Source organism: Taudactylus pleione, unplaced genomic scaffold (genome assembly GCF_031769625.1).
Source record: "Taudactylus pleione unplaced genomic scaffold, aTauple2 ptg000105l, whole genome shotgun sequence".
In the NCBI taxonomy this organism is placed as follows: domain Eukaryota; kingdom Metazoa; phylum Chordata; class Amphibia; order Anura; family Myobatrachidae; genus Taudactylus; species Taudactylus pleione.
In genome coordinates, this window is record NW_028284507.1 from 547,280 (window position 1) to 574,352 (window position 27,073).

Sequence of the window (27,073 nt, forward strand, 5' to 3'; positions counted from 1 at the left end):
GTCTTTGAGTGTTCTCAGACTTGTCCTGGGCCAATAGTTCACCTTTCCGAGTCCTTTCTCCAGAAGGAAAACTGCAAGAAACTGGGATCATTCATCCAGCAATTCATATACAAAGGCTGAATAGTATTAATGTGAAATGTGTAAATAGTATCTGTTACAACATTGTTCAGGTGTAGAATGGTTTGTATTGTGTTAAAGTTTAATTTTTCTTATACACTTTAAAGTTTAAATTAGATTTTCTTTTTTATTTCCCTGCAATGGGTCCAACCTGGCAGCAGTTGATTTAATATAGAAAATTACTGAAATGTAGAGATTTGTTTTTCTTCTTGAAAATGTCTATTCGTAAATCCCTCTCACACAGGATCGTGGATGGGTGGACTTTAAGGCTTTCATGTCGCCGCAGGAAACAGTCTGTTCTGCTTATAGAATGTGATTTGTTCATAATTAAACCTGTTCTTCAGCTCTGTTTCCGTCCCTCCGTTGTCCAGATCTTCACACCACCTCGTTACGCATCACCCCCAGCTCATCAATCTCGCTCTCAATCATATCTCCTGGCTGCAAATCAGAGCAACAGCTATGAGATGTTCAGGTGCAGCAGGTAGGGTTCAACCCTGCAACATGTCTCTAAATTAAGACAGTAACACACCAGCAAACCTGTCCAAAAGGCCATACAGCCAGATGAGTCAGGTTTGGCCACACATGTAACCCAGACAAGGGCCTTTTAGCAGTCGGGTGATGACTTCAACTACTATTCTGATCCCACCACATTTAGCAGCTGCCCGGCCACCATCTGAACAATCCCAATACATGTTGCTTTGGATCAGTAAGCTTTATGGGTCTACATCAGTGTTTCCCAAATCCAGTCCTAACTGCATGTTTTACAGATCTCTTAGTTGGTGCACAGTTGTGTTTATTACTGTCAGATCCACTGGTGGAGCTAATTATTTCACTTGTGATGCTGAGGAGATCTGTAAAACATTCACTGTCAGGGGTCCCTGAGGACTGGAGTTAGGAAACGCTGGTCTACACTCGTGGTTGTCAACTTCTATCTTGAAATTTCCCCCAGCAGGTCATGATCTGGGGATTTCTGTCTGTAGAAGCAGATGGGATAAGAACTGACCCAGCAACATAAAATCACCCATGCTGTGCATGATTAAAGAGATCCACAAAACCTGACCCATTAGGCATAATTGAGAACCTCTGGTCTACAACCATTTGCCTTGTAGAACAAATTGGAATATGAACACAGGTGAGGTGGCATAAAAAACGAGATATAACAAAGGTAAGTTCTTACCATCTCTGTTTCTATGAGGTCCTTAGGGTCCACAGGGCCTTCACCTTGGGGTATAGGTAGGCTGGGCAACCAGACCGGGCACCACATAGTTAAATTCCTTGAGCCTCCCACGATGCAGCAGGCTCCCCTCCTATACCCTGGCCAAGGCACAGTCAGTTATATTGCCAAGCCAGAGGCCGGAGGAGGAGAAAATAGAAAGGAGCAAGTCTGGCACACACAAGAATGCCATACTCACAGAAAAGAGACAGAAAACTGGCGAAGAGAACAAGACCCTTCTGAAGCACAGGGCGTCAGGGCGGGTGCCTTGTGGACCCTAAGGAACTCGTAGAAACAGATAACAAAAAGGTAAGTTCTTACCATATCTTTTGTTTTCTACTTTAGGGTCCACAGGGCATTCACCTTGGGGGATGTCCCAAAGCAGTACCCTCAAAGGGCGGGGACGCTCCTGTGCAGAAAGGAGAATCCGCCGCCCAAAAGGAAGCATCTGAAAGGCGAAGGTATCGAAAGCATAATACCTCACAAAGGTCTGAACCGTAGACCATGTGGCCGCCTTACATAGCTGAACAGCCGAGCTGCCCGCGAAGGACCGACGGACCTCGTAGAATGACCAGTGACCGAGGGCGGAACAGGAATGCACTCACGAACATAGGCTGTGGAAATCGACAAACAAATCCAACGGGCCAAAGTTTGCTCATTGACCGGCCAACCTTTTTTGCGAAAACCATACAACACAAACAATCCGAATTCCGGAAAGAACAGGTGCGCTGTACAGAAATGCCAAGAGCGCAAACCACATCCAACGTGGCCTCACCCGCCGACAAACCAGGAGAGTGAAAGGCCGGAACAATGATGTCCTCATTATTGTGGAAACTGGTACCACCTTAGGGAGAAGAACCCTAAGTCCTAAGAACTGCCCTATATTGATGAAAAATCAAATAAGGGGGACGACAAGAAAGAGCCCCCAAATCCGACACTCTTCTGGCAGATGCAATAGCCAAAAGAAAAACGACTTTAGCCGTAAGCCATTTGAGGTCCACTGAGCCCAGTGGTTCAAATGGGGGACCCTGAAGAGCCTTCAGCACCACCGCCAAGGCCCATGGTGCCACCGGAGGGACAAAGGGGGGCTGAATGCGAAGAACCCCTTGCATAAAGGTGCGGACATCAGCCAAAGGAGCAATTCGACGCTGAATCCACACCGACAAGGCAGATACCTGCACCTTCAAAAGGAGCAAAGCGCAGACCCTTATACAAGCCTGCCTGAAGGAAGGCGAGGACTCTAGAAACACGAAACAAAAAGGATCGTATTTCTGAGGTCGGCACCACACAAAATAGGCGTGCCAGACCCTGTGGTAAATCCTGGCCGAAGCATGGTGGTTACCACAGAGCTTGAAAAAACCTTTTGACCTCAAGAGGGATGTTTCAAGAGCCATGCCGTCAAAGACAGCCGACCCAGATCCAGGTAAAGACATGGATCCTGAGACAACGGGTCAGGACGCTGAGAGAGTAGCCACGGAGTACCTCCGTCCTGCTTGAACTTTCGCAACACGCGAGGAAGCAGGGAGAACGGAGGAAATAGGTACGTGAACTGAAAGGTCCATCGTACCGACAGAGCGTCTACAAGGAGAGCTTCTGCGTCTCTTGTTTGGGAGCCGTAAACCCGCAGTTTGCGATTGTGTCTGGATGCCATGAGGTGAAGAGAACATTCCCCTGGATGCACGTCGTGACGGCTGTCGAAGTCCGCTTCTCAGTTGAGTACTCCCGGAATAAACACTGCCGAGAGGGCCGGTAGGTTGTTTTCCGATCAAGTCAGAATGCGAGACACCTCTCAGAGCTGCCTGACTTAGAGTTCCTCCCTGATTTATACAAGCCACAGTCGTGGCGTTGTCTGACTGTTTCTACAGGGTCGTCCTGTACAGATTCGTCTCGCTTGTTGTAAGCCCCTGAAAAACTGCCCGAAGTTCTAAGATGTTGATCAGAAGAGCAGACTCCGCCGAGGTCCACTGGCCCTGAAACACATGTGGACCCGACATAGCACCCCACCCCCTGAGACAGACATCAGTCGCCAGGAGAGTCCAATCCGATATCCAGAAGGGGCGTCTCATGAGGAGATGAGACTTCTGAAGCCACCAGGTCAATGATAGACGTACCTCTGGAGACAGCACCAGCGTCTGAACCTTTAGCTGAAGAGGTATCCTGTCCCATTTGGATAGGATCAGTTTCTGTAGAGGTCTCGAGTGAAACTTGGCATATTCCACCATGTCGAACGCCGACCCCAGTAACCTCATTGCTGAATGGATCGAGATTCTGCGATCCCGCAGGCAAGTGCGAATCCTTGCCTGTAACACAGATCTTTTCCTCAGTCAGAAAGATCCGCTGTTGCTGAGTGTTCCAGCAGAGCTCCGAGATGAAGCATCCTCTGAGATAGCGTTAGGGACGACTTCTTCCAATTTATCAGCCATCCGTGATTCTGTAACACTTGTATAGTCAGGTGCTGGTGAAGTACCTCTGGAGATCCTAACAGAAGTAGCAGATCGTCCAGGTAAGGTAGGAGGCGTACTCCCTGCAGGCGCAGGTGTGCCGCCATTACCTTGAACCGAGGCGCCCTCAAATATTTGTTTAGAGCCTTCAAGTTGAGGATAGGCCTGTATGAGCCATTCGGTTTTTGCACCAGGAAGAGATTGGAGTAATAACCCATCCCCCTCTGGGGTAGCGGGACTGGCACAATAACCCCCTCCTGGAGCATGGATCGTACAATCTTGTGAATTTCCCGAGCCTTCTCTGGATTTGAATGAAGATCCGTGGAAAAGAATTGATGAGGAGGTCTTTTCCGAAAGGAGCAGGCATACCCGTGAGACCACTTCCCTAACCCAAGTGTCCGAGGTGGTCTGACACCAACACTGGGCGAACTGAAGAAGTCGGCCTCCCACCGTGGGGTCCACCAAGAGGAGACCTGCCCCGTCAGGCTGTGGGCTTGTCGTCAGGCTTGGTAGTCGGACGTCTGGTGCTCCAAAGCCTGTTTCCTAGGCTTAGAGGGCTTCTTGTTTCTGGATGATTCTCGGGAAGGACTGGGCCTTTGACTTACCCGGTTGGACGAAAGGACGACGTCCTTGACCCGGAGGTGGACGGACCCAAAGGCAAACATGCAGATTTTGCCGCTGCCAGCATGTCCACAATCTTATCCTGAGCCAGTTCAAACAGTACCTGTCCATTGTACGGAAGACATTCCAGGCCCCTCTTGGAATCCGCATCTGCTCTCCAATATCTGAGCCACAAGGATCGACGTGCAGACACAGTTGCCGTAGAAATCCTGGAAGTAAACTTGCATCCAATGCTGCCTCATTTACATAGGCAACCTCAGGGATTCGGCTACTTATCAGAATGATCTACTCGCTGGTAGCCCAGGAAGACAGCGAGGCTTCCAAGGTATCGGCCCATTTTTCCATGGCCCTAGCCACCCAGCACACTGCCATTGCAGGTCTGGCGACCCCTCCAGCGAGAGAATAAGTAGATACCTCCACCCTTGCGGTCCGTAGGGAGACTCCCTTTTAGAAAAATAATTGTCCGCAAAAGGGTATGCAGAAACGTTTTGCGGCTGAAACCTTTTACCAGGAGCCTTCCACGCTACCTCTAGGTTATGAACTAACTGACCAGATAAAGGAAACACTGCATTAGTGTTCTTAACACTCTTGAAAAAAGCATGCGTAAGCTCGGTATCTGCAGACGTCTTGTCCTCAATCACCATGATCTCCCGGACCGTACGACCTAGCTTCCGTCTCCTTGGCGGGAGCTTCAGTGTCAGACAAATCTAGGATTTCCCCATCATCTGAGATAACATCATCCTAGTCATACTGAGGCTGGGATGACAATAATGGCCTCTTCCCGAGCCTGAGCGGGGATTCCTCCGTAAGGAAATTAACCGCCTTAGGAAAGTAGTCAGCCCAACTAGGGGTAGGGGACACCGGAGGCGCAGGTAACGGCTGGCTCTGTGCCACCACCATCTGACCTGGGCTCCCCTGAGAAGGGCCCGGTACCATCGGCTGCTGTGTGAACCCCATAGAGGAGTACACAAGCAGAGCCGATAGCCGTCCTGCCAGGATGGACATAGCCTGAGCCAGGCTTTTCGCCCAAGGAGGCGCTTGCGGCAAGCAGGCGGCCTGAGAAGGGCTAGGTAGCGTACATGTAGTACATAGGCCCCCTCTCTCTGCTTCTTCCTCCCCAATACCTTACATCTAATGCAGGAATACAGGGCAGGTTCTTCATCCCGACATGATAACGGTAAATAGACACAATGTATGTGACACCAAACACAGACTATAAGGGTCAATTTTCTGGGAGAAAAAAAACAGGGATAGAAAAGACAGACACATGCAGCAGTACTCAGCAGAAACAGTGTCTATCAGCGCTTCCAGTCAACTATCCAGACACTGGACCTGGTAGGATCGTGCTGTGATCTGCACCTCTCAGATCCAGAGGGAGAGGTATGCAGGAGGTGGACCTGTCTCCACCGCTGTCTGAAGCTCCTGTTCTTAAAATGGCCACCGTAGCTCAAACAGAAGGCAGAGCCCAGCAAAGAGCGCGCTTCTGGCACTCAGCAGCGGGGGAGGAGCCGGCTGTAAACAGGGACGGCATCCCCCCCCCCCCCCGCCCTGCAATTAACCCCAGGGAAGCCAGAGCGGTACCGCTACTGTTCCTGGAGATTAGGTGGAGCGCAGGACTCAGTGCCTGGCTCCACCAGCAGACCTGCACCCCGGGAGCCCCCAGCCCTGGGTGTAAATCAGACTGTGATGGTGGACGCCCCCCGCAGATGTCCGCCGTTACTTACCCATCCCCCGTAAATCTGGCCACAGTCACGGATCCTCCGCGGTCCCTATCAGCAGAAATAATACCCGGAGGCCCGCAGAGATCCCCAGATCAGTAATGGGGTCTCGGCGCCAGCGGGGCGGTGATGCAGACGTCTGTTGGACTGTCCACATTACCGCTCATAGAAATCTTCAGAGGCTGCGAACAGCACCCCTTGCTTGTGGAACACCCGACTCTGGCCGAGCACCGACGAAACGGCCTTGGCCGGGGTGCGGGGTATAGGAGGAGCCTGCTGCGTCCTGGGAGGCTCAAGAAATTTAACTATGTGGTGCCCAGACTGGTTTCCCAGCCTACCTATACCCCAAGGTGAAGGCCCTGTGCACCCTAAGGACCCTGAAGTAGAAATATATTGTAATATTATGAACTGAGCACTAAAGTGGACCTGTCATGTACTAATAGTACAAGCTGAATAAAAGCCTAATTGTAATGTACATTTATTAACTTAGACTTGGCGCCTACAAACAATTGCACATTAAACATATGTCTGAATATAATTTTACAGATTGTATGCAAAATCACGTGCACTACTTAGATATCCCACATATTGCCAAGCTCATTGTTACACTGGCCTCCAGACAATAGGCGTATGATGCCACAATAGGAGGAAGGATCTGTGTTGTGGACTCACCATTTTCTATGTTCTTAATGGGGTGTACTGTTATATTGGATGGATGGATGGATGGATGATTAGTACTGTTGAAAGTGGTGCCCTCTGTGTTACAATGGGAAATACCATAATCCTTGTAACCTGCATCACTCACCTTAAGGAATACCGGTGGCTTCTTGAATACACCGACTCCAGGCGGCGTCCCAGTCAGAAATACATCGCCTGGATTTAATGTAACAAACCTGATGGGAGTAGAGATTGTCATTAAAGGTTATATAAAAACTGTAGGCTGTGTGGAGATGCTGAATGTGCACGTGTGACTACATATCCACAATAACGCAATGCAAAGTGCACGCCCATATATTCGGAATTTGGAAAAACCTTAGCAAATACATTCTGCAGGGAGGTGGAGAAACCTGAAAAAGTGGAAACCTCCTACCACTGTAGGTGCGCCCCATTTACTCATTTGTGCAATTCTAACTCCTAACACACAACATTAAGTTATGGCTTAAATGAATGGGGAGGTTGTCAGGACTATTTTTATTACATGTGACACATTATAATGTCAAGCGTGTCCCATTAAAAAGGTATAGGGAGGGGCCCCAATCGCCAACACCTCTCGAGGTTGAGAATTCAAAGCTGGGAACACGCATCGTGCCCCCATTCTATCTATTCCTTATATATTTTAATGCAGAATTTCCCAAACCCCGTCATTATAGTCCAGTTTTAAAGCTACAGTATCCATGCTTCAGTCCAGATGGTTAAATCAAATTGACTGAGGTACGAAATAAGTCACCTGTGCTCAAGCATGGATATTTGTAAAACCTGGACTGTTTTAGCTTTAGTGGAAAAGGTGGTTTGTGCACAGAGGGAATAGTGGAAAGCACAGATGTGTCCACATACATCTATCCTCCGTGCGCTACAAGTCGCTCCACACAACGCAGGAGCTCCATGTGACTCGGAAGCGCAGAGCGTCTTCTTTGCACTGTGATGGCACAAGCAGCTTCTGCTGAATAAAATGATATGCAGCATGCCCATGTTCTGTGTGTGACTGCGGGTGTATCAGCATGCACAAGGCTACGTTACAGTGTTACAGCCGCTGACACGAATGTAGCGTTTCGTATGCAGATACACCCACACTCGCTCACAGAACATGGGCATGCTGCATATCATTTTAATCAGCAGAAGCTGCTTGTGTCATCACAGTGCAAATAAGACATTTGGAGGTAAAAAAAAAAAAAAAAAGCACAAAATGACGCTCAGTGCTACAGAGTCACACCAGGGCATGGCATGACTAGTAGGGCTGTTTAACGCACTAGGAGGCTAGATGTATGTGGACCCATCTGTAGGCGCACTAGTGTGTGACAGAGAGCATTGCGTAGCAATTTGTGACTCCAAATGACCTTTGCTGTCACAGATATGACCAATAAGCTCATGAAATAAATGCCTAATAATAAAACTTGCCATTCTCATTCCCATAGTAATCAAAACAGTGTAACATTGCTGAAACGCTTCCCATATTGGTACTGTAGAACTTAGTTTATCCCAGTAGTACAGTAAAAACCTTCCCACAAGGAATAAAACCCCTCCATAACTGCGAGAGCTATTCCCACACAAAACCCAGGCTGATTCCAGCACCTAGGGATTGTGGGGAGAGAGACAGGAAAGTCCGTATTTAGCCTCAGTGCAGACGGTGTACATTGCTTTCTGCATAGATACAAGGCAACAGCACAGAGTCATCAACTTGGCCACTGATGGTTTTACCTGGTTTTGTAAGGAAGGTTTTACTGTATTCTATACCTTGAACTTTTGCTATATTGCCCATACTCTATTTGTGAATCCTCACTTGGAAACCCAGGCTATGAGAGCTTCCGTCTTGAAGACCATCTGGTTTGTGTTACTACTTTGGGCGTGGGTCCCATTCACATAGCAGCGGATTCCAAGGCTGTGGGGATCTGTGGAGGACAAGGAGTTTTGTTAATCATACAGTGCACTAAAAAGTCAAACATGCTAACTACCGCCTCGCTGATGTTTAAAGGCAAACTATTAACACATTGTGTGCCAGCCATGCTGTAAAACAAATCTACTATTCTATTTATGTCTATTTTATATTTGCATTGCATAGTGTTAATACCATCTCCCATAATAAAGGTTAATGGCATCAACTTTTCTTTACCCATCAAATTATTTGAATGGCTGTATAGACATTGGTGAGCAGATGACTTGAGCTGGCTGGGCAGTGCTCAGCAATATACTGGTGCATGTCATTAAGTGGGGGGAAAAAAAATATCTTAAAACCAAACAAATGTGCGGGAGTGCAAAAGACAGCTACAGGAAACTCGCATTGCGCAACAAGTACATAGCGACACGCAACCGTATTGGGAGTTTTCCAGATAGACTGATGGACTTTCCCCCTGTAAAGTAATATCTGAATAGGAAACATTTTGCCATGAAAAACTGCTAAAACTCTATAGGGGTAAATTGACTAAAGTGAGTTTTAGAAGAGATGTTGCCCATAGCAACCAGATTCTAGCTATTATCTTAAAGAAGGTGCTAGTTACATGTTAAGTAGAATCTGATTGGTTGCTATGGGCAACATCTCTTGTAAAACTCACTTCTAAAAACTCACTTTAGTAAATTTACCCCTAAGAGCGCAGTGAACCAAAATAGTTTGGGAACCACTTCCTAAGTTATAAGCTGGACTGTGGTTTACAAGGGAGAAACTTGTAGTTCTCCACCAGCTGTTAAAACTAAACTTCCCATGATACTGTGTAAAACTAGCAAACTAGACTTTGGGGAGCCCCCACCGTGCTGGACATAAACCATATGCCCCTACAGATGGGGAGACCACCCAAGCCTTGCTCAGGATGGGAAGGACTGGAAAATTAGCCTTGCACATATTGCAAATGAATACACAATGCAAACAAGCTTTGTAATGTTTATGTATATAGTGAAGAGATATTCACTTCAGTACCCGATATAGAATCTTTAGTAACCAGTGCTGGCCCCATCGGACAAAAAGTGTCAAATGTTTTTCCCAGCAGCCACTGCTTGCTATTCTTCTGCATCTGCCAGTCACGGGCGCTTATATCCTGAGCAATAGTATAACCCACCACGTGCTCCATTGCATCCTCCTCCTGTGAAAAGAATAACAGTGTCTGCATGATGGGAATGGGTCACATCTGTCCTACATCTTGCAGACAGACACGGGACATCAGGGACCTTGGCCTCACCACAGGCACCCTGTGTACACACTATATATCACGTAAGGGGTTTTGCTACAGTGTGGCCCCAATGCTACGGGCACGCAGACCTCCAGGGAAGGGGCCACCACAGTATAAAGAGGGTTTTCCCACAACCCCTCATGTCACTTTTAAAGGCAGAGTTTCTGCAGATAGCCATGGGACCATGTCACATACATAGGATTCCCTTGTTAATCTGGAGCTATATTTGATATGTGCACTAATTCACGCAGCTTCATGTGACTATATAACAGAACAGCGTTCTCTACTTGTCTGTATTTCTGAGTAGATACAGTAGAATTGTTGCTTTACCTTAATGTTTTTTCCCTTTTTCCCTATCACAAAGGCGAGTTCAACTTCCCAATCCACTTCCTGCAAACAGAAGAGACAGTATACTGACATCCTATGTATAGAATATGAACCTGTTAGTCCTCTATATAAGCATGTATCATGTTGCTGTTCAGTATACACTCTTATTATGTCATTTAATCATTGGGGGGGGAGAGACAAAGAAAAAAGGTGCACTAAAATATGACCCAGTCTGGTCCATGCTGTGCAAATTGGATGGAAAGAAACTTAGTGATCAATTCAATGATACGCAAAGTTACTGTTGTGACGGCCCCACACAACTCGCTCCCCCCCTATAAGACGTCAAACAAATATCTGTGGGTCTGGCAGCACCCCATTGTGTTTCTTACACCTCTTGGAATGAGAATTGTGGAGCAGATACCTTACTATATAGAAAGCTCAGAGTCAGACCTCCCATGTGGTGCCACAGTCTGGCACTTCCACGCATTGGTTGTGTAGTCAGATTCCATCATGAAACCCTAACAAGGTCTTTATGAGGCCAGCTGTCCAGTGATGCGGAAGAGCCCAAAAGTCACTGACTGTGTACTACAGGGGAAGGAGGATCAATTTCCACATATCCCGCAGAGAATGGTGCACAGCAGTAAAAGCTCCACATGGACAGGCTAAACACCTGGTCTGGGCAGGTTCAACAATTTCAGGGGAACACCCCACAGGTGAGTGTCGTTGCTGGACCGCTGCCTCATATACTGTGCAAAAATGTCAGAACTTGATTTCCACTAGAGCGACACCTGGAGCAGGTAAAAGACAAAATAATCCTTGGACATATTCCCCTTACTGGATATAATAGCGGTGTCTAACTTTTGGCAGGTTTTACTTCATGAGAGCCCTATCAAGAAAAAGGTGCTAGATAGGGATTGCACCTCCCCCAGGGCCCAGCAGTAAGATGACCACAGTCCATCTCCTGCCCAGTGTGTGGATGCCTGGACAGGAAGCCCCCACCTGAGTACAAAGGACACTGCACCTATTTCTCCATTACAGGCCCTAGTGTTGGGGGAAGGTGGGCCCAACAGAGCTCACAACAGTGACCAGGTACAACTCCAGAGGCAATCCCACGTGGGAGCATGCAGACGAAGATACCGAAAACGCTACCTCTACTGCCGACTTCATGCGTCCCCCAATCACCATGGGTATCAGTCAGAGTGACGGACAGTGTAAAAATAAATACAGTTTAAAGAATTGCGGCCATTAGAACGCCCAGCTGTTTTTAATGCAATAATGGGGTAGAGGGTGCGGAGGGTGTAATGCTGGAGTAATAGTGTGTTGTGGTCTTTTGTGTTCGATGTTGTTTGTGGAGTGATGGGGGTGTAGGGAGGGAAGAGGGTCTAATGGACTGGAGGTGGTGGGTGAGGAAATGAAGACAGAGGCAGAAATGGGGGCCAAAGGGTTTATTGGAAAAAAACAGTACTAATCCTGTTTGGTCCCAGGCACCCAGGTGGGGTGAGCGATCCATTTGGGGGTGTGTGTGGGTGGAGACTGGGGAGGCGAGTGGACCCTTTTAGGGGGCTCCTTTCCGTGCAGTTCAATAGACCGGCACGTTACCCCTGCTGGACCTTTGGTCAACAGTCTTAGGATGTCTCGGGGGGAGGGGAGTGGTGGGTTGGCAGCGGGTCTGGCGGTTGTGGATGTACATCCTGGCGGCGTCCCCGCGCAGGGGTATAAGTCTCAGAGTCACTTACCTACCGGTAGGATTTGTTGGTGAAAAAGGCTTGGGCTGCTGGTAGCTGGTGTTAGTTTCCTTTTGCAGATGCGGTGTTGGATGGCTGTTGCGGTGTCAGCGGTTGGAGGAAGCTCTGTGTGTGGTAGTGGCTTGCTGGTGCACTGTGGGGCTTGGTGCACCGCGTTCCTGGCGTTCTGTTCCCGCTGCCTGGTGGGTGCCTGCTGGTGTGGATCACTTAGGGATTGCTGCTGGACGAAGAGCTGTGAGTGGAGCTGGTGTTGGTTGCTCCCAGGGGGCGGTGCGTGGTCGCCTGGGTCTAGCAGGTGGAGTGGTGATCAAGAGGGGTGCGAAGGGCTTTGCTAGGTGTGATGCCCAGCGCGGCCCTGCGGGTGGTGGGTAGAGAGGGTTCTGGAAGCAGCAAGGCTCGACCGAGTTCTCCGCAGGAATGAAGAGCTCTGGTGTAAGCTGGCTGTGGTGTCAGAATGTAGGGGGTCTCCAACGCGTTTCGGCAGGGGCTCTGCCTTCTTCAAGGAGGTAAAGGGACGCCGCCAGGGTGTACATCCACAACCGCCAGACCCGCTGCCAACCCACCACTCCCCTCCCCCCAAGACATCCTAAGACTGTTGACCAAAGGTCCAGCAAGGGTAACGTGCCGGTCTATTGAACTGCACGGAAAGGAGCCCCCTAAAAGGGTCCACTCGCCTCCCCAGTCTCCACCCACACACACCCCCAAATGGATCGCTCACCCCACCTGGGTGCCTGGGACCAAACAGGATTAGTACTGTTTTTTTCCAATAAACCCTTTGGCCCCCATTTCTGCCTCTGTCTTCATTTCCTCACCCACCACCTCCAGTCCATTAGACCCCCTTCCCTCCCTACACCCCATCACTCCACAAACAACATCGAACACAAAATACCACAACACACTATTACTCCAGCATTACACCCATAGGGCGAGAGCACCCTCCGCACCCTCTACCCCATTATATCGTTACACAGGACCCGGTACTCCTGCTTTTAGGAAGGTGCAGCACCCCGACACAAACAATACATCTCACATCCCATCTGCCCATACAGCAGAGCGCAGTTCTAACCCATCATTTGCAGTTTTCTTGTTTTTAATGCAAGTCTATCCTGAACCCTTATTGCGATTATCGACATTTCATATGGATAAAAGAGAAACCTATTGTTCTTCAGTGACAAAATACTGCCATCATATAAAGCAGAGGTTCCCAAACTCCCCCTTTACAGTCCAGGTTTTAAGGATATCCATGATTGAGTACAGGTGACTTAATTAGTATCTCAGTCAATTTGATTTAGCCATCTGGACTCAAGCTTAAAACTGGACTGTAATGGTGGAGTTTGTGAAACACTGATATAAAATGTAACCATGCCATCTAGTGGAAAACACTGGAAGTTACATTCATGTGTGAAACTGGATGCATGAGATCCTTACACAAGGCATGTGAACAATTACATGTATGCTGCTGTTACGTGTTATACCCATTTCAGACATACGACCCCGGGAAATTTCCTGCTCAGGCCCCGGAATTTCTCCTGTGCAAATTCCCGGGTATTTGGTCGAGACCCCCCTTTCACACTACAGAGTCTACCCAGGAAATTCCCAGGTAGACCCCTTTCAGACATAAACAGGGTTTTTTAGTTTTTAATATTACCTGCCTCTCCTCTGCCCTTCCTAGCCTATCCCATCTCCGGCTGCTGCTGTTGATGTCATCATCATGCAGCAGGCAGCCGACCAATCACTACAGGCATTTTATTTTATTATTATTAAATGATATAAATGTGCCCTGGTGGTCCAGCGGGAGTGTGGGCGGCCCGCTGTGGCAGAGACCCGCTGGCGGGTATCCCCGGCGTCCGGCACTGGGGGTGGTGAGCAGCAGCGCTGAGCATCCTATAGGACGCTCTGCGCTGCCAAATCAATGTAAAAGCTGCTTGGTGCAGCCCGGGAGTAGTAAATTCCAGGGTAGCACCATTCAAACATAAGCAGGGTAATTTCCCCGGGACTTAAGTCCCGGGAAATTCCCTGGTCGATTGAAGGGTCGGTACCTTTCAGACACACGCGACAACCCAGGAATTTGGCTGAGGCAGGCCAATTTCCCGGGATTCTCGGCATGTCTGAAAGGGGTATTACTGAGATAATTTCAGCTTTGCTCATAAAATAGCATGTATAAATCTTGCTAGAAGACTGGAGACAGGTGGCAGTCAGGGAAGGAAGACATAACCTTACATTAGTTGCCAAAAACACCCTATAAGTCTTACCGCATACCTAGTAGATGCCCCCTGTGGGCAAACAGTAGTCCTCATTCCATCAAGTTTTATATTTGATAAATGACAGTGTGTATTCTACATTTCCCACTTCTACTACTCCTTCTACCCTATGATATGATGGTACTGTAACACGGATCATTGCTCCCCCCTCATAATACTTAGTTCTGCACCACAGGCACCTGGCTTTCTGCCGGAAGGACGACCGACTCAAAAGGACCAATGATGGAGCTCGGGAACTTGCTGAAGATGATGGGCTCTGTGGGAACAGGAACGTTCTGCTCCCGGCAGTGATCCACATAGTTCATCCCAACACAAATAACCTTCTCTGGGTTGGTGATGGGAGCTATGATTGAGATATCGGAGCGGCTCACTATGTTCACACTAGATTCCAGGGCCCTACAAAACAATAAGGTGCTATAAATAGGATGATTGCGCCTCCCTGTGGTCCTGTATTTAATGGTACATTTCAGTTTTTCGAATTGCAATAAAAAGCATGTGTTACCAGGGTGGGGGTTACATCTTCTGATAAATGGGGGCACGACCTTTCATTTTGGGATTTCATCCTCCAGACAGTATGTACAAGGGAGCTCCAGTACGTATTACACACCCAGAGTTAGGTTGCTGGAAGGGAGGACCCAGCAAAACAGGGTACTGGGATTTAATGGAATTGATTATGGTCCTGCCCATCCTAAAATAATGAGGTGGGTTTTGCCCCCTTAAGTGATAAAGAACACATTTAATTGCGCAACTAAAAGTTCCTAAAACACAGTTACAATAGTTTCACAAGTTAGTCTGTACGCTAGTACCCTGGCTGTACGAAGCAGTGACTATTGGGGGGATTATCTGATGTGCGGAACAGAAGCCAATCAGCTTTTATAAGCCAGCATAATTCAATGCCATGAGTTTCAGCAAGCGTATAACCTGAACTCATTTATTAAAAACACCTTAGAAATAAAATCCACTTAAGTGTACAATTTAATTTACACTATATGTATTTTTTTTTAATGAAGCAAAGAAGAAGAATAAAAAAGCACAAACAATAGCAATAAAGAAACATGAAACATTGGCAATAACACAGTTTGTACATTCATTGACACTGCCATACACTGCTAATACATAGGAAGGCAATACACTACATACCAGATATGAGGGGGAAAAGGCTGCTCTACAGGATCAGGACCTAAACATGTATTCCAACCACAACTACATTTTACAATTTGGGTGAATTTATTATACCCCTGGCATTAGTAGCGCCTATCAGATGTGGGATTTTACCTCTTAGCAATCTGTAAAAATTCTTCGCCACCTTCTAAGAACTCCTTCATCTTACACGGAAGCGATGGATTAAAGGCATTGAGGTCAATGATCACTTGTCTGTCCAGCTCCACTCCAATCCTCTGACCCAGATCTTTAAACACTCGGTCCTGGAACTGGACTAGCCTCATCCTGAGCGGTGGAAGCTGGGAGATACCACGCCGGGGCAATAAGCTGACAGTCTTCTCCTGGACTCCTCGCAGGAAACCTCGGGCACAGCCCCACATCAGCGCTACAGGGGTGAGACAGAAGCCATTACAAAATGTGAACGAACAGCAGCTGGGAGTAACAGAAAATATTAGTTTAGATTTTCTCTCTTTTGATTTATTAAAATGGCATATCCACAAATTCACAGGTCCCTTACACTACGCTTGGCTTTCCAATCCTGCCTTATATTTAGTAGCTGTGCACTGTTTGTGTAAAGCAGCATGCATTATGTAATAATAATACTTTCATAATATATGAATACTATAACGGGTTGCCATAGATAGTTTTCCTACATCATTCTGTAGTAAATAATATACAGAAGAATAATTAAAGACACATAATTAGGTGCAAAAGAAGAGAGGTGTTATCATACATAGATAATGGCTCAGTGAAGGAAATCATAACAAAAAACAAACAATATGGGCTATAAAGTCACATGACAGCAGGTCAGAGGGTGGCCATTTTGTGCAGCGACTATCTTCCCAACTAGAACCTTTCTGCTAAGGTAAAATAAACATCAGGAAGAGTACAGATGACAATCAAACAATTAAGTAATTTCTCAAAATCGGCATCCTGAGACCATTCATGTGTGTAGTTGCTTCTCAGCCAAGGGAGTGGGATCACTCACAATTTTGCCTAAGAAGACAGCCATGAATAAAGAATGGTACCAAAACATCCTCCAAGAGTAACTTCTACAAACCATCCAAGAACAGTTTGGTGATGAACAGTGCCTTTTCCAGCATGATGGTGCACCTTGGCATAAGGCAAAAGTAATAACTAAGTGGTTTGGGGAACAAAACACCGAAATTTGGGTCCATGGCCAGGAAACTCCCCAGATCTTAATCCCATTGAGAACTTGTGGTCAATCCTCAAGAGGCTGGTGGACAAACAAAACCCACAATTCTGACAAACTCCAAGCATTGATTAGGTAAGAATGGGCGGCCATCAGTCAGTATGTGACCCAGAAGTTGATTGGCAGCATGCCAGGGTGAATTGCAGAGGTCATGAAAAAGAAGGGTCAACACTGCAAATATTTGCTCTTTGCATAAACTTAATGTAATTGTCAATAACAGTCCTTGACACTTATGAAATGCTTGTAATGTTACTTCAGTATACCATAGTAACATCTGACAAAAAGGTCTAAAAACACTGAAGCAGAAAACTTTGGGAAAACCAATACTTGTGTCATTCTCAAAACTTTCGCCTATAACTGTAGCCACCTTATATCAGTACAGGACATGGTAAAAAGGAACAATTAGGATCCTCTTCATGACACGGTTTAAAACTAGTAGTGTATTAACTTTTAAGGACTTGACTCTCTGCTAGAAGTATAATTTGTTTGTTAAAAAATAATCTAGGTACTTAAACTCTTGTACAAAAATAGTAAGAGCCTAGTACTGTAGTCTTTGCAGTGATAAGAATTGTGAAGACCCATGATCAGTCACATAGGAGCACAGTTTTTGTTTTTTCACTTGAAGTCCGTCCTGCCTCCTAAGGTCCACAAGCTGAAGCCGCTATTTCACCACCTCCAATCCACGGACATCCAGTGAGATCAAACATTCTCCAGGATAATATGCTTAGAAATAATATGAAGTACAGAGTGGATTAAAACATTTAAAATATTTCCTGGAACACTTTGCTGCTGAGCCAGTACATGCACACAGGGTACACACAATACTGTCTTGGTGTCCCATGGAGCTCTGCATTCACTGACATACTGATAAATACAAACATATAGTATGGATTGTTTATAGGCTGAAATACTGGAGCAGCTTCAGTGTTAGAACCATAGCGAGAGGGGTCTCAGCCCTGGAACTTTATCAAGGACCTCGAGCAACAGTGCACAGACTTCGAGCTCCACTAGAAATGCACTTATCATCCACCAGCATCGGATACCCGCACTAGGGATACTGAATTGGGAACACTGGAAGGAGACAGCTAACTAGGGAGACTGCACACTGCTAGATGAGAGCGATTCTGAGTAGGTGTCAGTGTACGCACATTGCCAGCCAGCTCCAGATTGACAGCTTGCTCTCACATGGAAAGTTCTTGCAGAGAGACTCTCTCAGGGGTCCAGGAGATCACTTACTACTTTGGGAGTCTCCCAGACATTCATGACAGTCAGCTTGTACGCACAGGACAGATGGTGAGGACAGGGTGCCCCGTTCCTAGACTTCCCTCCATGCACAGACACCCTGTCACCGACAAATCATCCCCCACAGTTTCCACCACTCTAGTACCCAACCTTGCACACACTTCTAAATTGAACCTATCCCAAGATACATAGTAATACCAGGGGCAGCTCTATCCATGTGAATCTACAACAAAAGTAGTAACAAGATTTGATTACCATTTCCCCACTTTAATGCTGCCAACATTGGGTTTTTTCTGAATATTTGTTTATTGAACGGTTTGAAAGAGAAAATGCAGTACATAGAAGCTGTCAGTACAATCAGAATGCAGTACATAGAAGCTGCCAGTACAATCAGAATGCAGTACATAGAAGCGGTCAGTACAATCAGAATGCAGAACATAGAAGCTGTCAGTACAATCAGAATGCAGAACATAGAAGCTGTCAGTACAATCAGAATGCAGTATATAGAAGCTGTCAGTACAATCAGAATGCAGTATATAGAAACTGTCAGTACAATCAGAATGCAGTACATAGAAGCTGCCAGTACAATCAGAATGCAGTACATAGAAGCGGTCAGTACAATCAGAATGCAGTACATAGAAGCGGTCAGTACAATCAGAATGCAGTACATAGAAGCGGTCAGTACAATCAGAATGCAGAACATAGAAGCTGTCAGTACAATCAGAATGCAGAACATAGAAGCTGTCAGTACAATCAGAATGCAGTACATAGAAGCTGCCAGTACAATCAGAATACAGTACATAGAAGCTGTCAGTACAATCAGAATGCAGTACATAGAAGCTGTCAGTACAATCAGAATGCAGTACATAGAAGCTGTCAGTACAATCAGAATGCAGTACATAGAAGCTGTCAGTACAATACGAAAGCAGTAAAATAACAAGGAAGTGGGGTCGGTCCATGGTAAGCTATAACGCAATAGAGATACATAACAATAGCCAAAGGAGAAACCGCAAATAACTGTGCAAAAAGTGTACCAGAATATCAGAATGGAGGGGGGGGGTGTCAGGTGTTAACAAAGTTACAATATTTGTTAACATCAAGTAGTCAAGTCAGAGCGTAGGGATTCCTATGGGCTGAAATATTGAGATTATACCAGGATGTTAAATTAATCAATGCCCGAAGGGTAAAACTGATCTGAAGTGATAGGTTGAGGACATAGGGGAGCCATATGATAAAGAATGTATCAGCCCTGTCTTTCTTATCTGGAGACATTTCTGTCCAATCCATGTGAAATATGTGATAAACGAGGCAAAAGGAGAGAAGGCTGGGGACATCCGTACATCTGGGGAGACCCATTGGGAGACAATGGTCTTTGTGTGCAGCTGCCGTTATGCTACCTTAGAAAGTAGATTATTTCCATTGGCTAAGGCAGAGGTTCCCAAACCATGGATATCTCTAAAACCTGAACTGTTGGGGAGCCTTGAGGACAGTGATTGGGAACCTCTGGGCTAAGGAATGAAGTGAGGATTGGTATAACTTCCCTAGTGCCCATGCATTTGTTATGATAAAAGGAATACCCAAGTCACACCGGATGTAGTCCTGGACAGTCAGTCAGAACCTCTGTGCCACCGCTTGTGAGTAACCCAATCGTTCTGTTACCAGTGAACACATGGTGCAAATATACTGTTATTCTCTGGGCAGAACATGTGGTGCCACATACCGCATCACACATTTCTCCATTCTCTTTGCATATACTTTAGTATTTCAGCGTCCACTCTCTGGGCCGTATTCAATTAAAGGCGAAAAGCCTTTTGACAGTTTTTTTTGCGAAAATATCGCCTAAAAACTTTTCGCCTAATTCAATTCCATGATAATTTTGAATAAGCGGAAACTCGATGCATTTAATTAGACAAAAAATATTCTCCATTGAATAGGTGAAAAATCTTTATTTTGGGGTGCAAACGTGGGGAAATGCTTGGGACAGCCCCCCGAAGGACAAATCTGCAAAAAAAAAACCCAAAAACCTAAGAACACCCCAAAAAATATGTCATTTTTTGGGGTCAAAATGTAAAAAGTGGGGGGACGAGCAGAAAAACTAGCGAAATAGGCTTCTTGGGGGGCTGCAAGGATGGGTCAGGTGTTTTTGGGATTGCAGGTGCATGTAGCAGGTGGATTTTTCACGTTTTTAAATAGTTCACTTTAGAGACATAAAAATATGCTAGCGCCCATTTTCAAGTACCCCAAATATGACAGGACTACTTATTTTCACCCAAAAATACTGCTTAATGCCATTCTTCACCACTTTTACAAGGACGCCAATAACAAGGATTTTAAACAAATCCAGCACCCCAAATAGTTTTATTAGGGCTATTGGAACACTATTACATTGATCCCCAATGTTAGTACAATATTTTTTGGGGGGTTCAGACGGATTTCCCCAATTCTGACAGTACTTTGTGCCTGTGCCGCATTCAACGCTTTTCGTTTTCGCCTGTTTTGCAATTGAATTAGGCGAAAAGCGGGGACGTGCCCTCTGAAACAGGCAAATGAGGCAGAAAGTCAGACAGATAAAAACGTTCCGACTTTTCGCCTGTAATTGAATACGATTCTATGTCCTCCAATACATTTCTGAGGTGCACTTGTAATTTTCTTCTTACCCAGATAGCCTGCTTTTACGGGGAACAACCACTGTCACTTCATTTGTGACATGGGCAACTTTATACATATATTTGATGTTAATAAAATCTGCCTGATACATTGGAAGTTACTTTTGTCTTCTCTGTTCAGCCCCCTCCATTCTGATTACCTAAATTATCCTGAACAACAACTTGCTTGAAAACAATAATTGCTGCCATTTTAATCTGTCCTCCTCCTGTACACGTTCTTTCCTCCCCTGCCAAAAACTTTGCACTTAGTAGTTATAATAAGATATTAAGAAACAAACCTTCAACAAAACTGTGTAAATATAGTTGAACATGTATAAAGAAAACTTGGCAAACAAGAAAACGTCAGTATAAAAGGGTAAATTAAACTGCACTTGAATAAAATGACAGCAACCTTCTACAAAGAAATGGGGGTTGGGAGATGGCCTTTAGAGGACGTTAGTTCCTTGTGTTATGCATGGGATGTAGTCTGCATCCCGGCGGTCAGAATCCCGGCTCCAGAATTTGCCATCCTGGCAGTGAGTATTAGGGTAACACTGCAGGAGTGGAGCATTAGGCTGGTCAGTATACTTACAAAATAATGTCAGGATTCTGACTGTCGGGATCCTGTACCCAAGCAGTTATGTATATAGTGTTCATTATAGCACCCTGCACCTGTCACAACCTGTGCAGTTCCTCTTTCCTGCCTGGGGTGTCGCTCTCTGCTCTGGTGCTTCTAGCACACTCATCTGATGCAACAAACTGCTGAGATACAGACCAGAGAGTGTGTTAGAAGCACCAAAGCAAAGAGCAACTCCCCAGGCAGATAAGAGGAACTGCACGGGTGCATGGTTCTAGAATGAACACTATGCACAGTACAGAGATGCTTGGGATTATGAACCTTCTTTTTCTCCTTAAGGGCCGGATTCAATTAGAGGCGCAAAGTGACGTTTGGAGATTAGATTTCGCGGATTCGGACTTTCCGTCTGTTTTCAAAGTATCTCCATATTTAATTCCAGGACGATTTCGCCTAAGCGGAAACTCAATGCATTGTAATAGGCGGAAAAGTATCTCCTATGAATAGCAGGTGAAAAAAAGTGCAAAATTGTTACTTTGGGGTGCAAACGTGGGGAAACGACTCAGAAGCCTTGGGACGCCCCCCAAATGGCAAATAAACAAAAAAATTACCTCGGAACACCCCCAAAAAAGTACTTTCGTTTTGGGGCAAAAAAGTAAAAGGTGTGGGGACAAGCATAAAATTAGCAAAATAGACTTCTTGGGGGTCTGCAAGGATGTGTCGTGTTTTTGGGATTGCAGGTGCGTTTTTTGCCCGTTTTTTTAAAAGTGCATTTTAGAAACATTAAAATATACTAACTAGCCCCCATTTTCAAGTACCCCAAATTTGACTGGACTACTTATTTTCACCAAAAAATACTGCTTTATGCCATTTTTCACCACCTTTGCAAAGACGCTAATAAGAAGCAATTTAAACTACTTAAGTACCCCAAACACTTTTATTAGGGCTATTAGTACACATCTACATTGCTTCCCTATGTTAGTGCATCATTTTTTTTGCGTACAGACCGATTTCCCCAATTCTGACAATACTTTCTGCCTGTTCCGCATTCTCCACTTTCCGTTTTCGACTGTTTAGGAATTGAATAGGGAGAAAAGCAAGGACGCGCGCGTAAAGTTTCCGCCTCTGAAACAGGCGAAGGAGGCGGAAAGTCGGACAGGCGAAACTTTTCCGACTTTTCATCTCTAATTGAATACGAGCCTAGTTGGAGTTCTTATAGCCTGGAGAAGGAGCAGTTGTGACATGGAGGTAAGAGACAGGACAAACAGGTCAGATGGGGTCTCTGGAACGTGGGGTTTGGGAAGCAGAACATGATGATCGGCAGGAAGGCTGCCAAGCCTAGGCAACTAAACCAGGGGGCTGAATACACTTCCCAGACTACCCGTAATGTAAGGTGAGGTAGGCAGCCCTCGGCTGAGCCCTGAGAAGATTACAGTCATTACACAGAATTCCAGTATAACACAGAAATGGAGTTGAAAAGACTCCCTTAGGAGCATGGGAACCAAAACCGGCAACATTTTGGTGGCAAGCCCCTTCCTCAGGTGAAATAGGGACCACTTCTCCAAAGTTACAATTGTGTTTTGACTTTAATGCTCGTGGATTAAACCAACGCTAAGGGAGACTTTATCTCATTATCTGTGGTTGCAGATCCTCAATTTTGTGTCATTGCTGTATTTGGACATATGGAGGTGGTCTGTTCAGAGCACACTTTAGAGCAAATGTAGAATTAAGAGCACTTTGGACATTTTATTTTTAATCTGTCCTCTCCTGGAAACATTCTAACCTCAGGCGGAAAGACTAGGGGAAATGTAACACCTCCTGGCCAGGTGAGACAGGCGTGCCATGCCGTTACAGTCTGGTCTGGGGCCATAGGGCTGATTAATATAAGCAGTGGTGACCGGTCAAAGGCTGAGGTGAGGCAGGTGGTTCAATGGTGGAACACACAGGTCATAATTTGAGGGAGAGAGACAGTAGGAGATTACACTGGTGGTCAGGTCATGCTGTCTTGTAGCAGCAGCAGAGCTTGAGGAGGAGAGAAGGAAGTTGCCAGTGAAGAAAGAAGGTAAGTTGGGCTGAACAGAAAAGAACCAGATAATAGAGAAGGTCACGCAAAATTACAAATAATAATAGCACAACTCCCAGCCAGCAATCTGAAAGAAGACTGTGATACATCTACACACTAGACATGCACAGAAGGGGAATGCACACATTCTCTGTATAATAATACAGGGGAATCTGTACGATTCCCGGCAGGGGTGAAGATCCCGACTCCTAATTCAGGTAAGTACCGCTAACCTAATTCCCTAACCCTCCTTTAGGTGTGCCTAACCTCTCCCCCCCCCCTCCAAGTGTCTAACCCTAACCTTCTAAGTGCCTAAACCATACCCCCCCTTCCCCTAGCCTAACCCTAAGTCCCCCCCAGGAGCCCCTAACCTAACCCTCACCCCCCTTCGGATGTTCGCGCCTGGCTTACCTCTGATCGGGATGCCGGGCTCCCGGCATAGATAAAATAACAGGCGTCGGGATTTTGACGCCTGTCAGACCGTTGCTAGGATTAGACAGTCGGGATGCCGACGGTCAGCATTTAGACCGTTGTCATCCCGACTGCATACCAATACAGGGTGATGTATTTGTGCAGTTCTTTGTCCCACCTCCTCTGCTGCAGCCCTCCCATCCTACAATTGGATTCTTTTGAAACAGGCAGCCCCTTCAGTGTGTTTAGTGAAATGATATATAATTTAATTACTGAATCTCTCTGGGTGGAATCTGTACCCACTGTCCCTTAAAATAGGTACAGTTGGCTATTATATGTGCCAGCAGGTGGAGACCTACATGAAATGTACTTGCTGCCAGCTTACAAAGTAGTACCGGAAGGTGCCTGTGTATTTAAACTGGTTCATTTGCAGTAGTGTACTAACATACCTCTCACATGTAATCTTTCGGCGTAAAAAGGCTACTCAGCCCAAATGAGAAGTTGCAGAACTTGTCCGAATTGGATACCAAGTCGTTTTGCTAAACTGACTGAAGACGGTCAGATCGGTGTGTGGCCCCCCGTAAGTCGACTAAATTGTCAGCGAATGGCTCTGGCTGTATGCATCATTACTTATATTTACCCAGGGATCCCCTGTCTATAAGCCCAATGAAGGAAACATCCCTACATGACCACTTTTAAAAAGCGTACACTCTTTATTTTCACTCATAATAAAAGTTGCTGAATTAAAGGGATTTTACCAACTCTCCCTCTGTTAAAGTTAATAATTTCTGTTGAAAAGCTGCACCTTGAGAACAGGGGTCATTTGCCGACCTCTACTGCTAAGAGCAGGGATCAGCATTATTAGAGAGGGAGGAGGGGGACTTTCCCCTTTAAGCATGTTTTAATGTTAACAGAGAACAGAGAAAATGGGGGAGACTGACCATAAATAAACTTATTCAGAACATAGGATTACACTAATTTAATATTAGTAAACTACTACTTAGGAATACCCCTTTCTCACTGCCATCAAGTAAGGTTTATTGCACATGAAAGCGCAGCAACCCGGGTTACTGTGCAGTGTGAAAGGGCCCAGTTTAGATATCCCGGTCGGCATTTCAACCTGGGAAACGAGCGGGGTTGAACACAAGTTCAATCTGGATCGTGGTGCGGTGTGTACAGATAACTCAGGTCGAGGTGACCCAGGTCCTGTTCACTGCATAGGGAGAGTCGGCGCTTGGAGATGAGATAATCTCCAAGTGCCGGATCAGCAGTGATGGCGGTGACATCATAGACCCAGCATTATTGCCGGGTCGGGTCGCCAGTCTGAAAGGGGTCTCAGGCGGGTCGCACCCGGGATGGACTCATGCACAAATTCCGGGTACGACCCACCATTTGCAATCTGAAAGGGGTAGAATTTAAAACTTTTCAGAATTCTCTAATTCAATGTAGCATAAGTAAACTACTTACTAATGTAACACTTTAGTACACTACTACTTATACCACTTTCAGACAGAAGCCAGGGCTCCTACCCTGCTTTTCCCGGGCTACTGAACATGGGTTAGACCCAGGCCACAGCTCCAAACCCCTCTCACACTGCATCTTGGTCCCAGATTATTCCTGGGTCGACCCCTTTCACACAGAACCCACATCAGCCCTGCCAAATGTGTGAGTCAATAGAAGTGGACATTTTGTTACAGGCTCACAATAATGGTCCTGAAAAGTGGGTGCAGCGCTCCTCAGCCGCCAATGAGATACTTTTACTGTAACCCAGGTTGAATAGCCCCAGTCACACCCTTTCATACTTCAGACTAGCAGCAAAATCCCATTTTATTCCACGTAAACGTGCAGCAACCCAGGATTTTGCTTAGTCTGAAAGGGTCCTTAATAAAAAACCTGGCTTGAGTGACCCGGATTTCAACCCGGATAGATAAAAGGGTTGAACCCAGGATCTACCCGGGTCGCGGTGCAGTGTAAATGGGTAACCCAGGTCATTCAACCTGGGACCCATAATGCAGTGGAACTGTTCTGCCAGTGCATGGAGATGACATCATCTCCAAGCGCCGGGAAATCCACAACTCCCCATGCTTTTATACAGGACCCTGGTTACCCATTTACACTGCAGGGTTACACGGGTCGTTCCAGTGTTAAACCCTACAAGCTACCCGGGTTGGATTGCCGGGTCACTCAACCCGGGAATCCAACCTTGGCCTCTTTTACACCCAGGTTTTAGCTGCGGTGTGAAAGGGGTATTACTAATGTAACACTTTTCAGTCTCCTCACTATCTGGAGGATACATCTGGGCAATGTGAGGAAACTGGCAAACTTCTGGGCCCCGGTGGACGTCCTATGTCTTTTGTGCACATGTACTCTGCCAGGCACACATCAAGTGCTCTCACACATCATTTTAAATTTAAGACTTCCATGCTGCTATTCCCTGACTGACTGGACCGAGACCACCCCCAGGGATTTTCCTTTCCACTCACCGAACACAGCTGAGCCAGAGCTGAATCAGTGTACTACTAATACTGCGCTGACAGCCCACCCGGCCGGAGAGGAGCTGCAGAGAGAGATGGTCCATGTCATGCCGTGTAGGTGGCCACTGGGGTGTTTGCTGGCTGTATTGCATTAGCACCGGCAGAGGTGCTGCCAGTGAGGACGATGGGGTCAGGATCTGGCTTTTTGGCATGACCGGGGCACTTGCACCAGCCGGCTGTTTGCATTAGCGGAGCGCTGGTGGGCGCTGCTACAGACAAGAGGTGCTGTCCGCGACGAGGAGGAGGAAGGGACCAGGAGTGACGGAGGGGACCAGCATCACCGCTGCCACTTTGTAAGTCAGTGTGCCCCATGTTCTGTACTTTAACCGGGCAATTCAATGAATCACAAGTGGGAGCATTACAATGTATCCTGGGTGGAAAGGACCATTTGGGATCAAATGTAAATAGAACAGAATATCCAGCATGACATGTTCCATAGTAGTATGGAAGCTGCGTCCAGATGTTTTAAGCAATCTAAAAGTATGAGGAGGGGAACTAGTTACTATTGATCTCTCCTATCAGGACTATATCTATCTATCTATCTATACATACATACATACATATACACACATGCATTACACACTCTGTGGCTGGAGAAGTGCTTGTCCTCTAATTCCACGTGTTGCCGCTGAGCATAGGGACAGGAGTGTCAGACATGCTAGCTAGTAGTCACTAGTCTGCTGCACACAAGATGTGCCGGTACCTCATGCAACGCCCGGTGCAGAGAACGTGTAACCCTATCACGTGACAGCCCGTCGGTAACCTGTATCCAAGGTGACAGTAGAAGAAGAATCCGAGCGTCTTCCGGTGTCGGAGAAGAGACTGACTGCACACAGAGGAACTGAGCTTCTCCTCCTCCTCCTCATCAGGCAGAGCGAGTCCTACAACGCGTGATCAGACGGAGAACTACATC

The 27,073-nt window shown here is 46.4% G+C and overlaps 2 protein-coding genes across 4 annotated transcripts in view; one reads left to right on the top strand and one right to left on the bottom strand.

Annotated features, from left to right (window-relative positions):
* GPAT2 (glycerol-3-phosphate acyltransferase 2, mitochondrial) overlaps nt 1-519 on the top strand; it is a 101,232-nt gene extending 100,713 nt beyond the window's left edge. Inside the window, exon 22 of the mRNA XM_088470795.1 lies at nt 1-519. Within this exon, the coding sequence (XP_088326921.1) occupies nt 1-120 (120 nt within the window). The 3' untranslated portion in view covers nt 121-519.
* LOC148525514 (oxaloacetate tautomerase fahd2, mitochondrial) lies at nt 182-27,073 on the bottom strand. 3 transcript variants are annotated; one of them, XM_088470796.1, is made up of 8 exons: nt 26,924-27,073; nt 15,594-15,864; nt 14,498-14,714; nt 10,316-10,375; nt 9,736-9,898; nt 8,608-8,716; nt 6,916-7,003; nt 182-555 (listed from the first exon to the last, which is right to left on the bottom strand). In XM_088470796.1, exons 1-8 carry the CDS (start codon nt 27,024-27,026, stop codon nt 493-495), a joined length of 1,074 nt encoding a protein of 357 aa, XP_088326922.1. In that variant the 5' UTR covers nt 27,027-27,073; the 3' UTR covers nt 182-492. The 3 variants fall into 3 exon arrangements, with proteins under 3 accessions (XP_088326922.1, XP_088326923.1, XP_088326924.1); XM_088470797.1 differs by having other exon boundaries at nt 26,864-27,015; XM_088470798.1 differs by lacking the exon at nt 26,924-27,073 and adding an exon at nt 26,744-26,852.

Excerpts from the sequence above, each read along its gene's own strand:
- LOC148525514 (XM_088470796.1), bottom strand. The coding sequence starts at position 27,026 with ATGAGGAGGAGGAGGAGAAGCTCAGTTCCTCTGTGTGCAGTCAGTCTC. Across the intron at positions 10,376-14,497 it reads TCCTTCCGGCAGAAAGCCAG|GAAGTGGATTGGGAAGTTGA; the intron begins GTGCCTGTGGTG and ends TTCTGTTTGCAG. Across the intron at positions 556-6,915 it reads AGCCACCGGTATTCCTTAAG|CCAGGAGATATGATTGAGAG; the intron begins GTGAGTGATGCA and ends TCTGATTTGCAG.